Below are 18,253 nucleotides of genomic sequence, written 5' to 3'. Positions count from 1 at the left end.
AACTCCTCCCGTCAAGGCTCAGAAATCTACATGAAAGAGGAGACAAAAATAGTGTGAAAGGGGCTGGAGAGATGGCTCAGAGGTTAAGAGCATTGCCTGCTCTTCCAAAGGTCCTGAGTTCAATTCCCAGCAACCACATGGTGGCTCACAACCATCTGTAATGGGGTCTGGTGCCCTCTTCTGGCCTTCAGGCATACACACAGACAGAATATTGTATACATAATAAATAAATAAATATTTAAAAAAAAATAGTGTGAAAGACGGAGGTAGTGAGGGATCCCGAGGAGACAGCATCTTCCATACACAGCAGGGCGGATACATGTGTGACTTCTCAGACTGGGTCAGCACACAGGAGACCTGTGCAAATTCAAGCCAGACAAAGTCTTAGCTCTGAGAAGAGGAAGCGGGCACAAAGTCCCACCCCTAGCCTAGAAGCTCTTTGTGATAGATATCTGTTGGGAAAGGGAAGAATCAGTTTTGTCTAATGGAGTGTCTCTGGGTATATTAACCACACTCCAGGGAAGGCCCCGTGCTCAGGGGTTGACCAACACAAAATAGGCTCCATGCTTTTTTGTGTGTGCTTTATTGATTTTTTTATGTTATAGTTTAGGGGACATTGTTTTGTTGGTTTGTTTCCTTATTCTTTGTTTTGGTTTTGAGTTGTCTTGGTATTCTATTGTGTGAAGAGACACCATGACACCATGACCCAGGCAGCTTATAAAGGAAGACATTTAATTAACTTGACATGCAGACACATCACTCCCTGTTCTCATGGCTCCTGGCTAATCTTACAAGCAAATGCATTCAGTCTAACTTTAGAAGTCCTCTCCGTGAATGTGCGGACCCCTAAAGTCTAAGATTCAGGCAATCCCTTAACTGTGGGGTCCTGTGCAGCGGCTGTCTTAGGGCTTCTGTGGCTGTCCGTGATGAAGCACCATGAAAGGAAGCAGAGTTTATTTCATCTTACATGGTCATATCAAAGTCAGGGCAGGGATTGGGGGCAGCAGCCAGGAGGCAGGAAGTGAAGCAGAAGCTAGGCATGAATGCTACTTTGTAGGCTCGTCCCTTCACGGCTTGCCCAACCTGCTTTCTTACAAACCCCAGGACCATTTGCTCAGGGATGGCACCACCCTCCATTGCAGGGCCCTTCCATGTCAATCACTAAGAAAAGGACCCACAGACTTGCCTGCAGGCTAATCTTACTGAGGCGTTTTTTTTTTTTTCTCCACTAGTTCTCTCTTCTCAGATAAATTTAGCTTCTGTTAAGGTGAAACAAACAAATAAAAGCAACCAGGAGGAATGGCCTAGAGTAAATATTACCATTCCAAAGGGAGGGGAACGAGGGAGGCATCCGGTTTACTTTCTCCCTTTTATCGAGTCCAGAACCTCAGCTCATGGTATAATACTGCCCAAACTCAGGGTGGCCCTTCTCACCTCAAAAACCTAATTTAGAACCCCCTCACAGATATGCCCAGGAGATTGTCACCTGAGTGGTTCTGGAACCTGTCAGGTTGATAGTCACCAGGCTCTCCCTGGGGAAGAAAAATCATGGTTTCTATGTGAAGAAGGAGGTGGAAGGTGGGCAGGAGAAGGCCTGGGAGACAGCTGAGGCCTGTAGAACCCCGGCATTATACAAAGAAACATTTTCAATAAAACGTTTATTGATCTAAAGTTGTCTCAGGAACAAAGGAAAAAAGCCAAAAGCCAAAAAATGAAACTGTGAACAGAAATCAAACTGTACCATCTTTACTCACACTTTCTGTGTTAAAGAATCACTTCCTGCCCCTCCTTCCCTGGCTCCTGGCAACCGACACTGCCTCCGTCTCTGTGAACTTGACTATACTCAGTATTTCACAGGAGTGGGGTCATGCAGCATTGGTGGTCCTCCTTATTGGTGGTCCTCTTTGTCATGGCTCTGCCTCCAGGAAGTCTCCACCTGTGTGTCTGACCAGCTGCAGTGGAAGAACACTCAAGAACTGTGTGTGCTAAGCTGTGCAAGGCTTTTCTGCCTGTTGTTTGCTGAATAATGCAGGCTATCAACTATTTATATAGTGTTTATATTGTACAAGTATAAGAAGTAACCTAGAGGTGACTTAAAGTACCCAGAAAGACGCATATAGGTGCTATGTAATGCTATGCCATTTTCTAGGAGATATTTCAGCTTCCTTATGGTATCTTCAGAGAAGGAATCCAGGAACCAATACCCCCCAGATATGGAGGACAGCTGCCTGTTTTCTTTGGTGAGTGACTCATTTTTCTTAATATAGACTGTTCAAAGTTCATTCATATTGCAGCCTGTATCAGGATTTCCTATCACTTAAAGACAGAACAATATTTCATTATATGTTTATACATTTGTCAGTGATGAACACTGGATTGATTTCACCTTTTGGCAAATAATGTTGTTATGAACACTGATGTACAAACTTCCAATTATCGTTGATCGGGGAGACATATACCTAGAAGCAGAATTGCTGGGTTGTATGATAATTCTATGCCTTAATTTTTTGAGGGGGCTGATACTTTTTTTACAATAGTTCTACAATTTTTACCAAAATCTGTGTACAGGAGCATCAATTTCTTCACACTGCAAATGTTTTCTTTCTCCCTCCCCATCCCTGTCTCCCTCTCTCTTTCCTCACTTTCTTTCTTATCATCCTAATAGGTTTTAAGTAATATATCTTAGAGTCTTTAATTTTGCTGTTTCCTCCATCTTTTCCTGTGCTTATTGGTCATTTGTACATCTTCTTCAGAGAAAGTCTATTCAATTCTTTGGCAACTTATTTTTTTTAAACTTACTTTGTTTGGTTTTAGGTGTGAGTTGCAGGAGTTCTCTTTATATATTTGAATATATGATAACCTGTATATCATATAAATATCATTTACAAATTATTCTATTACATTACTTTTTGTTGTCATTATTACCATTCTTTAATTCACAAAAGCTTTAAGCTACATTTTATTTTTTTTTATTTTGTCTGTGCATGCATGTGTGCTTGTATGTGTGCATGAGTGTGTGTGTGTGTGCTTACATGTAAGCCATAGTGCTCCTGTGGAGGTCCAAGAACGACTCCCAGGAGTCAGTTGTCTCCTTCCATCATGTAGGTGAAAGGGGGTGCACTTGGTTGTTAGACTCGACAGCTTGTCTTTACCCACTGGGCCACCTTTCCAGGCCCCACAGTTTACATTTTTATGTATTTAAACGTTTCAAATTTTCTCTCTTGTTACTCACTGGGGGCCTTTGTAATCTTTTCCTTGAATCCACTTTAGCCCATCTTCTCAGTTACATGGAGTGCTTTATTGTCTGTATTTGTAACCTCTTCAAGGGGGTTCCTATGATAACCTTTTTGGTAAGAATTTACTTCATACACTTAGCAATTGGGAGCGAATGTTCTCGCCTGGTAAATAGTAGATGTTTGAAAGGATGAATTGATGCATGAAGAGGGAGCCCATCAACACACAGGCATCCTGGATTATACATAGGTGTGAGAATGAGACTCTCAAAGAAACAAGTGCATATGGAGTTCTGAGCATCCTCTACTGGACCAAAGGAAGTTAGTAGGAATGTCCTCATGTTGAGGAATATTACTTTAATTATGGAAAGGTGTGTTACATTGGGTTTTGCTACTTTTGTTTAATTATGTAAAGATGTGTTGCTGTTTTACCTTGCCTGCCTAAGGCACCTGATTGGTCTAATATAAAGCTGAACAGCCAATAGCTAGGCAGTAGAGGAATTGGCAGGGCTGGTGGGCAAAGAGAATAAGTAGGAGAATGAATCTAGGCTCAAGAATGAGGAGAGAAGCCGGGCGGTGGTGGCACATGCCTTTAATCCCAGCACTCGGGAGGCAGAGGCAGGTGGATCTCTCTGAGTTCGAGACCAGCCTGGTCTACAAGAGCTAGTTCCAGGACAGGCTCCAAAACCACAGAGAAACCCTCCCTGTCTTGAAAAACCAAAAAAAAAAAAAAAAAAAAAAAAAAGAACGAGGGGAGAATAATGAGGGAGAAAGAGAGGGAGACACCCGGGGCCAGTCAGGCAGCCTTCAGCCAGCCAGCCAGACACAGAATAAGCAGGGAACTAGGACATCTAGAAGGAAAGAAAGGTAAAATCCCCAAGGCAAAATGTAGATGAAGACAAACAGGTTAAACTAAGTTATAAGAACTAGTGGGACAAACATAGATAAGGTCGCACATTTGTAGCTGATAAGAAGTCTCTGAGTCTTGATCTGGGAGCTGGTTGGTGGCCCAAAAGAAAGCCTGCTACATTATCGCTGGTATACTAAGTTTTGGTTTTGTTGCTATTGCTGTAACAAACCATCCGAGGCTTGTTGCCTTATAAAAATTGGTTTGATTAGCTCATGGATCTGACACTGGCACCTGCTTGGCTTGTCTGGTGAGGGCCATGGTGAATATCAAGAAGAAACATCCACAGGAAGGGTCCCTTGGTGAGGGAAAGAGAGAAGAAGAAAGAGCAGAGGGAGCTGAGCCTTGTTGGCACTTACTCCCATGGTAACTAACCTAGTCTCATGAGAGCAAGAGCTCACACCTGTGAAAAAGGTATTAATCCCTTCTAATGACCGAATCACCTCTTACAGGCCTCACTGGCTCTCAACCAAATGTTGACACTGATTTTCCAAAGGAAAAGTGGTCTGTGAGGCAGAGTCTGAGACAGGCTTAGTCTGACACAGATGAGAAGGGACATCACAGGTCCCCCATCACCACTTTAGCTGCTTCCGAGGAGAGAGGACCAAAAGGGTATTGCCTACCATGGTTTAGAAATGTTCACTTCAGTGGATCTGTCTTCTCAGCTAGGCAGGAAGCTTGCATTCCTGGGTGCAATGAGTCTTCCTTTGTCCCAACAGACAGCTCCCAAATAATGACATGGAGACTTCTTATTAATTATGAAAGCTCGGCCTATAGCTTAGGCTTATTCCTATCTAGCTCTTATATCTTAAATTAACGCATTTATGTTAATTTGTATTCTATGGTCCGGTATTACTTCTTTTCCATTTTGCACCTCCTTATTTTCCTACATGTCTCCTCCCTTCTCCTCTTTTCTTCCCTGAGTCCTTCCTATCTGGAAGTCCTGCTTAAACCTTCTGCCTAGCTATTGGCCATTCAGCTTTTTATTATACCAATCACAGCAATACATTTTTACAGTGTACAAATATCATCTCACAACATCTGGGTATAGCTAGATGGAAGCAACAGATATAATTCTAAAATTAAATAGCTGATTATTTACAATCATTTATTCAACACTCAGTAAGAATAACCAGGCAGTGGTGTATACTTTAATCCCAGCACTTGGGAAACAGAGGCAGGTGAATCTCTATGCGTTCGAGGCCAGCCTAGTCTACAAAGTGATTTCCAGGACAGCCAGAGCTGTTCCACAAGAGAAATCCTGTCTTGAAAAACCAAAGGAAAAAGTAATAACAGTATCTAAAAATTGCCTTATTATATATAGAAGCCAATACATATATATTACATATATATTACACATATATATATTTCATATATATATCAAACACCATGCTAAACCTTTACAAGTACTATTGTTCTTAATTTGCTAAAAACGTTCTGAGGCACTATTGTTATTCTAATGACAGAGGCTAGAAAACTGAGTCTGAAGGAAAGTAAACACCTTGCCACAGGTGAGAGAGGAAGGTTTTGTGCTCAGGTGACTTCTTCGCTCAGGGTTCTTTCTACTCTGCACTCCATGCTGCAGGTGGCACAGAGCCAGGAGGTTTTCATTGTCTCTATGTAGTGATGCAGACACAGGAGCTAGGCAGTGAGGACAACCAGCCACAGGCCCTTAGGGAAATTTTTCTGCAGGAATAGTCTTAGGCTTGACAAATAAGTGTTGGCAATCTGTGATGGACGCGCAGTTATTGGGTTTCCTTGTGGGACAATGTGTTCTTGTGGGACATGGGAATGCACCAGTTTTCTTTCTGGAACCTTCCTCTGAAGTTACTTTCCTCTGAAGTTCTTCCTGAAGTTACAAACATTCTGACTCTATTTTATTGTGCTAGTGGCAGATGCTAGCCTAATCCTGGACCATTCATAGACCTTCCCTGGGAGGTTTCAAATCCAAACTTGGAAAAACCATCTATCCGTATCTATACTGGAGAATGACAAGCTGTTGGCACTTGGTTTCCTGATAGGTGGGGATTGGTCTTGAGTAAGGACAAGATCAGTACTGAGATAATGGCCCCAAAGTCAGAGTCCTAGCAGCCCACCTTTTCTGGCTGGGCTGTTGAGTACCTTCTTGAATAGATAAGTAAGACCATTTGCATTCTAATAAGTTCTCCACTTGCTTTGGTGACTCTGGTCACGTTTCTACCAGCCTCCATAAGGTCACCAAGGCACTGATGGACAGGAATGGGTCAGTCCAGCACAGCAAATGGCCTATACAAATATTAGGGGGGGGGCGGGAAGCAGGGCAGTTGAATGGAAGATGTCTCAAGAAGTTTGGTACCTATTAGATTGTAATCGTTGAGACAGGAAGTTATAGAAGAGAAGGGAACTTACATATATTCGGATAAATGTGATTATGGGGGCCTGGGCCTGTCAAGAACTTTGGATTTGTTTTCTATACATTCTGTTCATTCTTCAGATTCTAAACAGAACTAGAAACTGATGTATGATTAGTTGTAACTGAGAGGTCCTATACATGCATGTGTGTGTGTGTGTGTGTGTGTGCGCGCGCGCGCACACGTGCATACACACACACACACACTTGTCCCAAACTGTCTTCTGAGTGTTGGGATTCCAAGCATGCACCGCCACACTTGGTTGAGAGGTTCCTGATTTGGGACTAAAGAGGCAGTTTCAATCTCCAAGCTCTAAAGTACCATGCCAAATATGTGGGTGTGCAGATTTGTTTCCTGACTTAGTTTTGCAGTGATAAAGTCCTTGGTTTTCATCGAATCTGAACTGTTACAAACTACCTATGTGCAGGCATTTCCAGACATCACTGGCTTCCATGCAAATCTCATTTCCTTCCTGTTTTCCTTAGAACTCTTGCGAAAACTGCTACACGTAGAAACACTCTTCGACTGTTGATAATAAGTATTTTCTTTTCGGAATCAAGAAAAGATGTGACCTGTTTTATATTAACTGGGAATATTAACTATAGCTTCCATTCTGCTCTTGGCTTGTGCAGTCACATAAGTCCTGTAGCTTCCCGGGGGTGGGGAGTGGGGATGAGGAGGTGTCCTCACAAACTAATCTAAGCATCCTTGTCTTCCTACCTGTAGGTAGGGTGACTGACTACAAGTCCCGGGATGCGCAGCGCTCACACCCAGGGTAGGGCGGGCTCTGCAGTGACATCACCGTGCCGAGGCGGGGCAGAGGGGCGGGCCTGGAGGTGCCGGAGCACCCTGGTGCTGATGCAGGATGGCTGAGCTCGCCGGAGCCCGGGAGGTCTGAGCCGGGCGGGGATCTCTCCCTGCGCATCGCCTAGTCCTCCCGTGGCCAGGTGGGCCAGGGTGTAGGACCGGACTGGAGGTCAGCAGCAGAGGGGCCCAGCTGATAGGCTGCTCTCCTTCCCAGAGCAGCCCGGCTGTCCAGCGCAGACTAGCGATGACCTGCTGAGAAGCTGCGGGAGGCTGCGGGAGGCGGCCTAGCTGCGGGCAACGGTTGGTTCGCGGCCTCATCGGTGGCGCTGCCCAGCCCGGCCCCCCACCCATCCCCGCGTCCCCTCCAGCAACATCCCGAGATGGCGGATCCAGCCGAATGCAGCATCAAAGTGATGTGCCGGTTCCGGCCCCTCAACGAAGCGGAGATCCTCCGCGGGGACAAATTCATCCCCAAATTCAAAGGCGACGAGACGGTGGTGATCGGGGTAAGTGGCCTTGGTATCTCGCCCCTCCTCCGGGTTTGCACTGCAGAAATCTTCCGGACGCCCCCTCGGACATCCCCGCGGCGGGGCTGGGCTCGCGGCTGGACCAGACGAGAGCACTTGGCCGGTGACTCCCTCCCAGCGGTGGTGGTGGCGCGGGGCGGCGGGGGCGTACGAGGTCCGCCATTGTTCGCGGGTGGGGGCTCGGGTGGGCCTATTGTTCCCACGCTCGCCGCCGCGTGGGCAGTGTTTCGGGTTGCCAGCAAGTCGGGATGCCCGGGCCTTGGTCAAAAGTGTAAGTTCTACATCTACAGATGCATCCAGGCTTCTGTTTGTCTTAAGACCTTAACCAAAAAGGTAGGGAGGGAAAGGCGCAAGAAAGACAAAATGCTCGCCTCGGCCTCGCATAGGCGGTTTCACCTTGTTCCCCGTGTGGAAGGTGAGGGGTGCTCTTGGTATCCCTAGGAGGTCTCTCATGTCCCCTGCTTCCTAATTGTCCAAATTGTCCTAGATCTGTGCTTTCTTTGCTACATGCTCTCCCCGCCCCCATCCTCTCTCCCGAGTGTCCGCAGGTAGTCTGATATCCTTGCTCTAGGTGGAGGGAGGACTGTCCAATCTGCTGAAAGAGGGAGTCCCTAAATAGCCACTCTGTGACCATAGCAGAAGTTACTTCAGCGTATCCAGGATCTCCGCTTTGATCACCTTTCCCTGCCTTTCCCCACAAAGTGCCTCTCCCCAACTTAGCTCCCCCTCTGCAGTCTGGCTGCTGGAAGGGGGAGGGGATACTAATGGCTTATAATTCTTAAGGGAATATACCAAATGAAACAAACTAGCCTTGTCCCCACCCCCGTTCTTAGTCTGCCCTCCCTCGAGTGTGTGGCCCACGGTGCCCTCTTTGTATTCCAGCCGTGTGGGAAGGGACTGAGTTAATGCGAGCCTCTAGGTCCCCACTGACACGTTCCTGGCAGCCAGCTCCAGGCTGCTGATGCAGCCTTCCCGACTCCAGCATTGATTAAGTGATGTCATCTCCATCACTGAGCATGCTCGGACTACCCCCTCCCCCCAACTCCCCCAGTGACTGTTGTATTTAGGTCAAGTGATTGACAGGTGACAGTTTTCTGAGAGTATAGATAGAGAACACTTGGCCTTTTCCGAGTGTGAGGCCCGCGCTCCTCCGCCTAGGCTGTCCCCAGCATCTTTGGCAAGGTTGCCTGCTGCAGCCACTGCAAAGGGACCTTGGACGAGCAGGTGCTAGTTGTACTGGTAGGCGGGTATTTTCCTCTGTAGGGGATTAGAGGCCAAGCCCTGGCCTGGGGTCTTCATCTTGTATCTTGCTTAAGAAGGCGCCTCTTTTCCCCTGCAGAATGTGACCCCTTCCCTCCCGGATTTCACAGTTAAAGGAAAACATAGAGCTCTGAATGCTGTGTGGATGGGCGGTCACTCATTCTGGTACCTGACCTGAGGGCAGGAAAGGGATATTTTCCTTTACGTAGTGTTAACTTGCAGGAAAGGACGCGTGCTACAGTTATTGATGTGGCAGTTCTATGCTTAACGGCATCTATGGGCTAGTGATATATTCATGGCAACCTGGAGCTAGGGTTACAGCTTCTAGCCTGAGATCCCATCAGAGCCGGATCCGTTGTTTCCTGAGTGAGGTGTGGTTCAAGCCGAGTGGCAGTTGCTAGGCACTTAGTCCCTCCCTCTTGGCTTGTAACATTTTTTAAAGTAACAATTGTTGAGCTGCTGAAAATGATCTGGTGACCTTGTGATGGTTTTTCCCCTTCTTGGGATGCTTTAAAAGGCCTGAAGTTCTTCCCATATCCCTGCTGCTTTAACTCTTAATCCTCTGCTCCTTCTCCTCCCCTACCTTCTCCTCTACGACAAGGACCAGTGAAGACGAGTAATAAATCCTCTTAGTTGTGCAAGTTTTAGTACTGTTACTGTGTGTGAGTCTATGCTTATTCCCTGCCTAAATGTACACATTAATACTAAGCTAAAACAAGCAGACACAGAAGAATTTTAAAAGTTATGAATGTGAATATACGTACTGCGCTTCAATTTTAAGGTTGTTGTTGCTTATCCTATTATATTTCTTTAATATAATGAATTTTTAAAGATAATTTACTGAGATAAAGCAGCATGTAGAAAAGGTTATCAATTAGCCTGATGATTTTTTGAAGTATGGTTTTCCAATAACTACCTTTCAGATTAAGAAACGGGTACTTTCAGGATCTTAGAGGCTTCTCTAGTGTCACCTTCAGTCCCCAACACCTCAGGGTAACCAATAGTCTGATTTCAATATCACATTAATTTTTGCTTATTTTTTTTCTCAACGTAAAACCTTAGAGTAGGTTTTGTGTTATATTTCTGGCAACTGACCTTACAGTGTTATGCTTGTCCAGTTGATCTTGCTTGCAGTAGTATTCCACCAGATTAATACATGGCACAGCATGAGACTCTTAATCCCAGAGTTGTGGGTTTGAGCCCCACATTGGGTGTCAAATGTAGCATGAATAATAAAAACCCAAAGACAGATATTGGGGTTCAAACTGAAGATCAGAAAAGCAAAGCAGCCAAGCCAATAGAGAGATCTTACCTCTGTAAGATCTGACCAGGGCTCAGACAAACAAAGGGGCAATCCTGCAACGCTCTCCACCAATCTCAGACTCCACATTCCACTGAGTTCCCGTCTCTTCCTCTTTATATTCCTCTCTCCGCCCAGCCGCACTCCTGTCTCCACCTCCCTAGTGCTGGGATTAAAAACGTGTGACCCCAACTTCTGGGATCACCTTTGTGTGAGCTCTGTTTCTCTTTTAGACACACTTAATCTTGTGTAACCCAGAGTGGCCTTGAACTCACAGAGATCTTTTTGTCTCTGTCTCCCAAGTTATAGGATTAAAGGTGTGTGCCATCACTCCCTGGCCTATACGGCTGCTTTGCCCTTTGATCTTCAGGCAAGCTTTATTTATCAAAACTCAAATAATATACCACTATATAATATACCTAAATTTACTTATTCCCTAGGTTCTTCTTTTTTTAAAGAGGGTCCAGCTTTGCAGCCCAGGCTGGCTTTAACTTCATGACCCCCCCTGCATTAGCACTGTGATTGCAGGCGTGTGCTACCAAGCCCTGTAGCTGTTGGGAGATAGATGGTCTGCTTCCATTGGTGACTTGCCTGGGTGCTGCTGCTATAAGTACTACTTTGTGTAGCTTTTGGCTCAAGAGCATATAGAACAGACCACTCTCAGGTGGTTAAGGGCTGAGATTTGTGTTTGCTTGGCCTTAAGACCTTTCCCACCCCTAATTATTAATGTAGATGTAAACACGGTCGGGCAGCCTGTATGATTCTTAAATACCACGTAGAAAGTCTCATGACTCCATCATACATAGAAACAGCCTCAGCGGGGAGGGTAAATGGTGAGGACGTCCCGAGAACCTAGAACTTAGAACCACCCAGAAATTTTTACCCTCAGCAGACACAAAGGAGGATGTTCGTTAGCTGCTAGTCCGAGGTCAGAAACCTGAACGTTCTTTTCCCCCTTGGAAGTCCTGTTCAGTTCTTATGCTGTTGTACGTCAATAGAGAAGGATTTCCAGGTACAATTTTTCGTTTTCCTTTAAGGACATGCATAGCGTTGGAAGAATCTCCTCACCACCCCTGCTCTGTGTTTGAAGTTTCTACGCCAAACCTTCCTCTTCATTCCTCCACCCTGAGTTTTCCAGCCACAAACAGCCTCAGGACCTAATGGTCCTATATTCATTACTTTCTGCTGCTGTAATAGATAGAAGCCATCACCAAAGTCTTCTGGAAGAGTTTATTTGGGCCAGTGGTTCCAGAGGGAAGGTCCTCAATGACAGTGGGGACGTGGCAGCCGGCAGCCGGAGCAAGAAGCTTGGTTAGCGTATGCATCCTCGCGCACCAACACAGGCAGAGGGCAAACTGGGAGTGCGGCTCTAACTGACTCTCAAAGCCAGTCAGTCTCCAGTGACCACTTTGTCCAGCCAGGCTGTGCCTCCTAAAAGTTCCATAACCTCTCCAAACTTCGCCCCCATCCAGAGACTAAGTGTTCAAATACATTAGCCTATAGAGGACATTTTTGTTTAAACCATCGCAAATATGCTTGTATATGTTGGCATATGATCTCACATGCTTCCCCTCATAGTATTGATAACTTGATTACATATGTAGTGGTAGGTGTCATCTGCTGTACAGATACGATCCATGCAGCTTTTGCTCCTTTGTATTTTCTAGGGCCTTACCCATAGATGGTATTGCAATATCTGCTGTTAGCCTGGAAACCTTTGGTGTCGTTTTTCTCATGTATGTGTGTGAGAGAGGGTGTGTGAATGTGTGTGTACTTGTGTGTGGAAGCCAGAAGTTGACACTGAGGTTTCTCTCTCAGTTGCTTTCCATCTAATTTTTTTTGAGACAGGATCTCTCACTGAACCTGGAGTTTGCCAGTTGGGCAAGATAGGCTGGCCACTGAGAGCCAGGGATGCCCTTGTCTTTGAGTCCCCGGTCCTAGAATTACAAGCATGTGCTATTATGCCTGGCTTCCTCTGTGGACATTAGGAGCTTACCTTGAGTCTTCATACTTGTGGAGCCGGCACTTTTCTGACTGAACAATCACGCCAGTCTCTACTTTGATATAGCAACTTAGCCTACTGACTTGTCTTTACAGACAGCAGGATGTAGTAAATAGTTAAAACAAACAATAATTCCAAGCACCATTCCTCTGAGCGGGCTTTATAAGAGAACATTAATTATATTAAAAGGACTATAAAAACTAGAGAAAGGAAAAGCTATGTTCAGCTTGTTGAGGATTGGGGGAGTCACTGGCACTGGTGGCGGGCCAGAGTGGGAGGGGAGGGCTTGGGATGAGAAAGGGGTCTTTTTCTTGTACCACATTATCTCATCAGAGAAAATTACTGGATTTATAGAGTTTCTCAGAGGACACCTTCATTAGCTGCTGCTGCTAAAATCCTAGTGAGTCATCCATTACTGGGGCCTCTGCCTCTTGGTTGTGAAGCATCTGTGCTTTTGGGAAACCTCTGGCTTGGCCAGTTCCAAATGGTTCTTTGATATGGCCTTTCCTACCTCAGTTTCTTCTTGTTGGGTATTTCCGTTTGCAGCCCTGCGAACATAGGCCTCTCCCCTGGGACTGTGGAAGTTCCAAGAGTCACACAGTCAGCCACAAACCCGGAACTGGCCACTGGTGAGGAAAATGACCTCAGGACTTGGGAGCTTGGCGTTTGTTTTCCACAGTGTATGGAGAGGAAAGGAAGGCACCTGACAGACTGCGGATCCAGGTGTGAAGAAACGAGCTGTACTTGAGAGTTTGCCGTCTGGTCCACTCTATTTACTGATCTTTTAAAGAATGAAAAGAAAAAAATCTACCCAGTACTAGAGCTTTCTTAAGAGCATAGGTCTAGCGGTCGGGAAAACAGTGTTTGATGACTCTTACATTAGGTTTTTATTGCTTAAGTATGAAGTTGTCACAAATTTAGCAGCTTAGCACAACACAGATCAGTTTTGTCAGTTTGCACAAGTCAAAAACCCAGTAAGTTGGCTGTTTTCTCTGCTTTGGGTCTCTAAGGGTCCGAACCCAGATGCTGGTGTGGGGTTGTGCTCTTTCTGAAGCGTCTAGGGGGAACTATATCTCTGCTCACTCAAGTTAGCGGCAGAAGTCAGTGGCTTGTAGGCCCACTCCCTGCTCACCTCAGATTTTCTTATCCTATTGTTTGATGACTAGCAAGCTTAATTCTGTGTACAAAGTCCCATTTATCATATAACATTACCATATAATGGGGCTAGTGAGTGTGGACATCTTTAAGGGACATTAATCTGCCTAATTTGCAGTACTGTACTAGAACATAAAACATTTTCATGTCTCAGCAAAATAACATAACACCACACACCCGCACATATACAGGCACACACACCACCACAAACTGACAGGAATTCCTTATTCACCTTTCCAGCTGACACTCATTGGTTTTCCTCCTTGTGATTTTACTTTTCCCATGTTGTCATAAAATGTTATATTTTTTTTTTCACATAGCAACTCTTTGAGATTTACTTATATTGGATATATTCATATGTAAATAGGTTTGTTGCTATCTTGCACAATACTTTTCCATCGGATGGATGGATGTACCACAGTGCTTGTCCACTAATCTTCTGAAGGGCATTTGGATTGTCTCCAGTTGGTGTGATTGTGAAGAAACTTTGTTAGATGCTATTGCGTATAGATTTTATGTGAGCAATACATTTTTGTTTCTCTTGGTTGAGTGCCCAGAAGTGGGATTGCTGTATCATTTGGTAACTATATGTTTAACTCTATAAGAAACTGCCAAAGTCTTTTTCAAAGTGGTTGGACCAATTTTGCATTCCTATCTAAAAGCAGCAACTCTTTTAAGCCAAAGTTTTAAATAGCTTAGTCAGTCACTTTGTTTAAGTGCGTGCTAAGCTAGTAGTGTCTCTGTGTCTCCGCCCTTTATCCTGTGCTTTGAATTCAGCGATGTTTCTCGCTCTTGAAAGTAGATTAGTAATTTCCCATAACAATGCCATGAAATATAGAGTTGCACGAACTCAAGGGAGTAGCCATAAGCAGGCACGTACTCCATGCGCTATTGCAGCGCTCGCCATTGCCAGGGAGGTATACAGTTGGTGCTTCATAAATGAAGAGGTATGTCGAGGCAGCTGGACAGGCAGACAAAACTGGGTATGGATTCCCTAGCTAGTGGAGACACTTTTTCCAAGTGGCTTAACTCTTCTGGGCCTCGGTTTTCTCATAGTAAAAGTGGGGAGAATTATGTAACAGGGTCCTTAGGCTAAAATGAACTGGTCAACATGTACCCTTATACATCCCTCCTTTTTAGAGTTCCATTTGGTCATGCAGATTCTTGCCACCCTCTGGTTGGCCTCTGAACACCTCTCTTGCATTTCTTCAGCATCTGTTCACCTCCTTCCCTTGCTCAGGTAGCCACTTGTCAGGTAGCCACCTGTGACCAAAGCTCATGTTCCATGTAGGTTCCATTCGCTGTCTCCTTACCTGACGCAATCATGGCCAAGACTACGTGTGTGCATCTTCTCCCCACTGCACTGGAGTTTCCTGGGGCAGAAGTTGCTTGTTTGTTTCTTTGTTTTAATGAGTTCTGTCTGCCTAACTGTAGATAGTATAAGTCGCTTCGCAAATGTATTCTGACTGAAGGTTGTTCTTTTTCCCTGCTTGGCAGCGAGTCTGCATAAATGCTGGTTTCTGTATCTCTTTAAATAACTTGGGAATCACTGGAGATATTCCTTTCCCTCCGTCTGCACTCGTGTGGCCCAACTCTTCACGTTAATATTAATGTTTCCGCTCTCAGCGCCCTCCCCTGCTTGTGTTTCCCCTGTTTTTTGTCTCGTATTTTCACCTATGTCTTCTTGTTGGGAAAAAAAAAAAACACCTCAAAAACAAAGACCTGCTCCCAAATGGTTTCTCTTGAAGAAAAAAAAAAAGATCCCTTGACAAATCCTATTTCATCTGACTCTTCCTTGCTTTAAACAAAAAATCTTATTTTTGTGGTCAAGAAAGCCCCCCCTCCCTCCTATTGCATAGCAACCAAATTTCTTTTGGTAGAAACCGTTGCACTCATTTGTGATCATCGGTAAATATGGAGAGACTGGGAGGGAACAGTTGAGATCGGTTCTAGCGGCTCCCAACCCCAAACATGTGAGGTCAGCCTGGGAGGGACGCCCACACCCGCTGCTTCTTAGCTTGGAAACTGGCCGCCCTGCACTGAGTCCCGGCTTCCCCATCTGGAAGACAAGGACAGCAGCAGTTCCCCTCTTGGGTCGCGTGATGTGAAACCCTGAATTCACAGACTCAGCTGCAGGTGTACAACGGGTATTGAGAGATCCGTCCTTATGCGGGCCAACTAGTGGCTCTTTCTCTGTACTCCCGTGGGACTGACTCCCCTGGAAAAGCCCAGGACTTTCAGCGGTTCCTGGTGTCTGTAGAATGGGTCCTGATGCTTCCGGGAGACATTTGGGGCTCTCTGTACCAGGAGTCTGCTCACTTCCCTTGCCTCTCCCCTTACTCCATGGTCTAACTGTGTTGTGTTATTCCTCGCTCAGTGCCCCCGCCCCCAGCTCCTCACACCTTCATCCCCCAGAGGCTGCCCCCCATAGCTTTTCTTTGCTCCTTGAGCACTCCCTCAGGGACTCTGAAGACCCCTTTTCTATTCCTGCCGAGGAGGTAGGGTTAGCCGTTTCCCTATGTTCTCCCAGTCAGGCACTATGGATACTTTCATCCCATTAGACTGAAAACCCCGTGGGGGCAAAGAAAACATACCGTTCATTCTGTTTCAAGGCCTGGAATGATGCTGGGAACAGAGTATTGTTTAGTACAAGGTATCTGCGGAAAGGCAGGCCTTCTTCCTGTTGGAGCCCCGCTTTTATTTGCTTGGGGGCACCACCCTGACCTCTCTGGCTCTGGAAACGTCTTTCCTGCCGTAGGTACAGTCATGATTTTGCTCTCATTGTAATCGAGAAAACTTTTCTCTGACCTAGGTGGTGCCCCCTTGTAATGCCAGAACAGAAGAAGCTGATGTAGGAGCATCTCCAGCCTGGGGTACATACTGAGATTCTATGGCAGAAAGGGGAAAAAAAGCTTTTAATAGCTTTTAGGGGTGCTTTTAAAATACTGCACATTGAAAAAAGCCAGATCATGAAAATCACCAAGACAGCAAAAATAGTTCATTGTTTCTGACCCGGAATACCAGTTAATATTTCCTGGCATGTACCACTCCTTCCTGTTTATTTTAAAACAGATTCTGTTGTAGGGCGTGTTCTAGAACCCAGCTAAGTGACATACTTCAGACTTTTGCATTCTGATGAGTGCCTACAACCGCACTGTTTGCTAATCAATTATCGAACGGCTTCATTCTGAGGAGCACTTGGAGCTTTTCTCTGCTTTTCAGCCATAGTCAACAGACCTCCCCCCCCCCCCCCCCCCAGATTTCTTTGCGAATTTGCCCAATTGTTTCGGTAAAGGGTGTTTCCTGAATTGAGATTGCAGGGTGACGGTTAGCCTCGATTCTAGGGCACCGGCAGTCCGGAGAGGAAGCGATTTAAAGATGGGAATTGTCTTGTGTTTTATAGCCTCGCTCCTCCGCTTGCCCTGCGGAACTGCTGCCAGTTTGTCTCATCAGGCCGTCTGGGCTGCGCTAAATTAAATTCTTACCGAGAATGTGTCTTCGTCATGCAGTGTTAACCCCGGATCCAGAGCGTGGCGATGCCTGCAGACTCTCAGGGTAAACCGTAGGGTTTTGTAGGCGGTCTCCTGTCATTTTCAATATCCCAGAGGATGTTGTTTCTTCCAGGGGATCAAAAGCTAAATCTTTCTCCTGAGGCAGTCGGAGATAGAGACGAAGATTGTAGTCTTAAAGAGAAATAGGATGGATGTACCCTGCCTTCTGCTGTTGATATTGAATGGCCTGTGACAGCCCAGGGAAGTGGGGTGCTGAGGATGGACCAAGTAGCCCTCTCAGAAAGGCCCTCGGAAGATGTCCTTAGTTTCTTTTTCCTTGATTACTACTTATTGTTTTAATAAAATAGTCAAAATTCAGATGTACACCAGAGTGGAAAGAATAGAAAGACATACTTCCGTGTGCCCCTGACCAGTCCTATCTGTCATCACCAAATACCCAATCTCACCCCCCCATCTCCTAATCCTATTCCTTTATGGGGAAAAAAATCCCTCACATTTCATGTCATTTGACCCCCAAACTTTAGTATGTGTCTCTAGAAGGTCAGAACCCTTAAATATAAATGAAACGCCACAGTGTCTAAAACACTGTCACTAATTCCTCACTGACAAGCACCCACCACCTCATAAATTTCACCCACTCCCCCCAGTGTGTTTGAATTGGTTTGGCAGGTACTTTTGATTGGCAGGTACTCTTTCCCACTGGGGAGAGAGAAATGTTCACCTTGAAACAACAAAGGGGACTCTTTGGGGACAGAGCCATCAGGAGGCAGGAACATGCACACTGGACGAGGGCTGATCAGGATTCCAGACCCCGTTCTGCCAACAGTGCCCATGTTCTCATTATCCTTTTTCATCAAGCAAGGCTGGTGACTTCATGGTCACAAAGCAGCTGAAAAAGCTCTACACTCTATGGCTTTGCCTTGCTGTTGCACTCCTTGGCTTGGTTGGGTCTGCTTGGGGAAATGTCAGGGACAGGCGAACGGCTGCCATTTGTCTCCAACCACAGGACTTGACCTTGTTTGATCAGTTTGGAGACGCTCTTTCAGGGGTGTTTGGGAGGTTTTCATCTTATCTTTTCATCCTTGGTGCGAATTGGATATTGGGAAACGCATCTTCAGGGGACGAACGGAGTGTGTGAGAACAAAGTTTGGTGTAGTGTG

The 18,253-nt window shown here is 45.7% G+C and overlaps 1 protein-coding gene across 1 annotated transcript in view; it reads left to right on the top strand.

The window, feature by feature from the left end:
- The first annotated feature begins 7,391 nt into the window (after positions 1 to 7,391).
- Positions 7,392 to 18,253, top strand: part of Kif5c (kinesin family member 5C) — a 156,789-nt gene continuing 145,927 nt past the window's right edge. Inside the window, exon 1 of the mRNA XM_050139912.1 lies at positions 7,392 to 7,843. Coding sequence (XP_049995869.1) covers positions 7,718 to 7,843 — 126 coding nt within the window. The 5' untranslated portion in view covers positions 7,392 to 7,717. The remainder of the gene's footprint in view (positions 7,844 to 18,253) is intronic.

Source organism: Alexandromys fortis, unplaced genomic scaffold (assembly GCF_014885135.2).
Source record: "Alexandromys fortis isolate MF-2015 unplaced genomic scaffold, M_Fortis_MF-2015_v1.1 scaffold_33, whole genome shotgun sequence".
NCBI lineage: Eukaryota > Metazoa > Chordata > Mammalia > Rodentia > Cricetidae > Alexandromys > Alexandromys fortis.
This window is presented reverse-complemented; position numbering and strand designations above follow the sequence as displayed.